Source organism: Pteropus medius, unplaced genomic scaffold (assembly GCF_902729225.1).
Source record: "Pteropus medius unplaced genomic scaffold, Ma_sr-lr_union100, whole genome shotgun sequence".
NCBI classification, from domain to species: Eukaryota; Metazoa; Chordata; class Mammalia; order Chiroptera; family Pteropodidae; genus Pteropus; species Pteropus medius.
Genome location: NW_024347852.1, coordinates 214,429 through 217,722, shown reverse-complemented (window position 1 = coordinate 217,722; position 3,294 = coordinate 214,429). Strand labels below are relative to the sequence as shown.

Here is a 3,294-nt window from a genome sequence, read left to right as displayed (position 1 = left end):
CCTGTCCCATGGGGGAGTGGGGGCGCGTGTGGTGGGGCTGGTCTCACACACTAACACGCAGCAGATGGGCTGCGGTGGTCACAGCTGCGGCCCCCTTCCCCCCGCCGGCTCGCGGTGGCCTGACATGCCCCTGCGTCTCTCTCCCTCCAGGCTCGAGGGGCCGCACTTCAGCTGCCTGGTGAGTGGGGGCCCCGGGCACCAGACAGGGGTGGGGGCGCCCGCGTGGCCTACTGGGACCTCCCCGCCTCCAGCCCAGTGTCCGCCACCAGCTCCCGCAGGCCCAGGCTCTGGGCCCCCTTTCCCGGAGCGGGGAGGCCTTCGTGCCCTCGACTTCCTGTCGCTTGCTCTCGTCTCCGCAAATCTATTCACGCCTTTTCCTTCTCTCTGCCTTTTTTCCTGCGTTCAAGTTTTTAACCTGTAATACAGCAGACGCACGGCACACTACACCGGACACCCACAGCACAGTCAGAAACGACACCTCACTCATGGCCTGGAAGAGCACTCGCTTCGGCCACCCCTCCCTCAGCTCATCCCCGCCCTCCTCCAACGGGGACGAGTTTTGCTTTTCCTAAAAAATCGAGGTGTCACTCACGGGTCGGTAAAGTGACACGCATCCGCGTGCAGCTGAACGAGGGTCTTAGCAATCATGCACACACCTGTGTGGCCGTTAATGAGACCAAGGCCGAGGACATCCTGTCGCTCTGGAACAGGCCCCCGCCCCGTGCGCCTCCCCGGCGACACCCACTCTGACATTTCCCACCGTGCGTTAGTTTTGCCCAGTTTCGAACTTTCCATTAAGCGAATCACACAAGGTGTCCCCCCATTGGGTCCGGCTTCCTTCGCGAACGCCAGGTGTGTCAGGTGCCGGTTCTTTGTCCTTGCTGTATAATACTCCACCGCGGGACCTCACCGCACTGTGTCCATTCTCCCGTCCATGGGCACGGGGGCCGCTCCCCCTTTGGGGATATTTGTAAAGCGGCTCCGATTATTCTCGAAGAGGCTTTCTGTGGACGGACGTGTTCGGTTCTCTCGGGCCAGCGGGATGGTACATACCCAGCTTTCGTCTTTGCGAGACTTTGCTGGTGAGACACGAAGCCGAACGGGGCTGGATAAAGGAAACGTTGAGACTTTGCCTCTGGGACAGTACGTCCACCGTCTCGTCCTCCGCCTCCTGCCCTCGGGTGGACCAGGGAAATTCTGCACCCGCCCGGGCGCGATGCTGCATCGACTGTGCACAGGGGCGGGGGCATGCTGGGGTTCCCGGGAGCCCACAGTCTTGGAGGGAACTGGCTTCTGTGTCTCCTCCCTCTCTGCCTGGGTCACCCTCTGGGCCTTTGTGTGCATCTGTGTCCTCTCTCTGTACCTCTCCGCCTCTGTCTCTAGTGCCTGCTCTCTGTCTCTGCCCCCTCGCCCTGTCTGTGTGTGTTTCTCCTCGAGTTCCTGTGTCTCTCTCTTCCTCTCCCAGCCTCTTGCCACCCACCCCGCATCCATTGTGCAGTCTCCCTGCTGTTCTGGGTTGGGGGGGGGGCTCTCTGCAGCCTCGATGACCCCTCTTTCTGCCCCCCCATCAGTACCCAGATGGAATTTTTTACGATCTGGACAGCTGCAAGCACCCCAGCTACCCTGACTCAGAGGGGGCTCCAGGTGAGTGACCCTGGCCCAGCCCCCTTCCCACCTGCTCCTTGGACCCTTTCACAGGAAGGGGAGCTGAGGCCCAGGGGACACTGTCCCCTCACACAGCAGGACGAGATTAGCCCAGGCCTCCAGCCTCCTCCTTTTCCTCTCCCACCCATGCAAATCCTGGGGTCAGAGATTTGCACGGCCCACAATGGCCCCACTGTGCCGGGGGGCTCCCAGTGCGGGGGGGTGGGGGCGTGGCCAGACCTCCTGGCTTCTGACTCAGTGCCCTTTCCCCAGACTCCCTGTGGGGCTGGACCGAGGCCCCATTGGTCCCTGCCACCTCCTACGAAGCCTTCGATCCAGCCGTGGCCACCTTTGGCCACCCCCAGGGTGTCCAGCTCTGTTATGGACCCTCAACCTACAGCTCTGCGGGGAGCCTCGACCCCACCCCCAGCCTAGAGGCCCCAGGGCCTGGCTTCCCGGCGTACCCCACGGAGGACTTCACTGGCCAGGTGAGGGGCAGAGAGACCATCAAAATCTCCATCATTTGATCGGGGGTTGCTGGTGCCAGGCACTGCGTTAGAACCTGTGTGCGCGTTAGCCCCTTCGTCCCTCTGGCAAACCTCCGAGGTTGGGTACCATTACTGCCCCATGGCACTGACCGGCCGACAGAGGCACGGCTGAGCGGGGGGCTGCACGCACGGAGCTGGGGGCGGCCCAGGTCATCTGTGTGGGGTGGGCTCTCATGCGGGCGGCCGGGTTTGCCCCAGCCACACCATGGAGATCAGAACTGAGGCCAGGGTGCAGGCCGTAAACCAAGCCGGGAGGGCCACTCGGGGCCAGGAGGAGGAAGCCAAGGGCCAAGGGCAGAGGGAGGGAGAAAAGGGGGCCCCCAGACTGCAGGTGACCCTGACCTCCCGCAGACCCTGGGCCCCTCGGCCTGCGCCCCGTACCCCAGCCCCATGCTGTCTGAAGAGGGGGACCTGCTGCTGGACAGCCCTGCCCTGGAGGTCTCGGACAGCGAGTCAGATGAGGCCCTAGTGGCCAGCCCCGAGGGGAGGGGATCCGAGGCAGGTACGTGGGAGCGAGTGGGCGGGGCCGGAGGCGGGACGGGGTCTCCAACTGGAGATGGGACGGGGGCGGAAGGACCACGGTTTCTCAAGCACCTGCAGTGCGCTCCAGCGCCGAGGGCACTTCGGCCACGGTCCCTGCTGGCTGTGGGACCGTGGGCGCGGGCCTCCGCCTGCCTGTCTGTGCCTTGGTTTCCCATGCGCACAGCGGGGATGACAGGAAGTGTCTGATTCTAGTGGCTGGGAGGATCAAGCGGGAGAAGGCAGGTAGCGAGAGCCTCATGACGCTCAGCGCGTCTCCGCCGTCGTTCCCGACACGGTAGCAACAGATACAATTACGGCGTGAGCTCCCACATAGTCAACCCTTGCTGCCCAGCCTCTGTGCCCAGCGTCCGTTAGGCACAGCCCCTGAGAGGCTGGGGTCATCGGCAGCTTCCTCTGTTCCGGCCTCAGTTTCCCACCTGTAAAACGGACGTCATCACCATCACCCCCAGCTCGTGGGGTTATGATGAAGACGAAATGAGCTCATCATCATAACGCGCCCGGCACGAAGTTCGTAAAAGTAAAACACACACACACACACACACACACACACCCCACACTA

At 63.2% G+C, this 3,294-nt stretch overlaps 1 protein-coding gene across 1 annotated transcript in view; it reads left to right on the top strand.

Moving 5' to 3' along the window:
- The first annotated feature begins 24 nt into the window (after nt 1-24).
- Nucleotides 25-3,294, top strand: part of SPIB (Spi-B transcription factor) — a 4,821-nt gene continuing 1,551 nt past the window's right edge. Inside the window, exons 1-4 of the mRNA XM_039878573.1 lie at nt 25-178; nt 1,572-1,644; nt 1,918-2,132; nt 2,544-2,694. Coding sequence (XP_039734507.1) covers nt 65-178; nt 1,572-1,644; nt 1,918-2,132; nt 2,544-2,694 — 553 coding nt within the window. The 5' untranslated portion in view covers nt 25-64. The remainder of the gene's footprint in view (nt 179-1,571; nt 1,645-1,917; nt 2,133-2,543; nt 2,695-3,294) is intronic.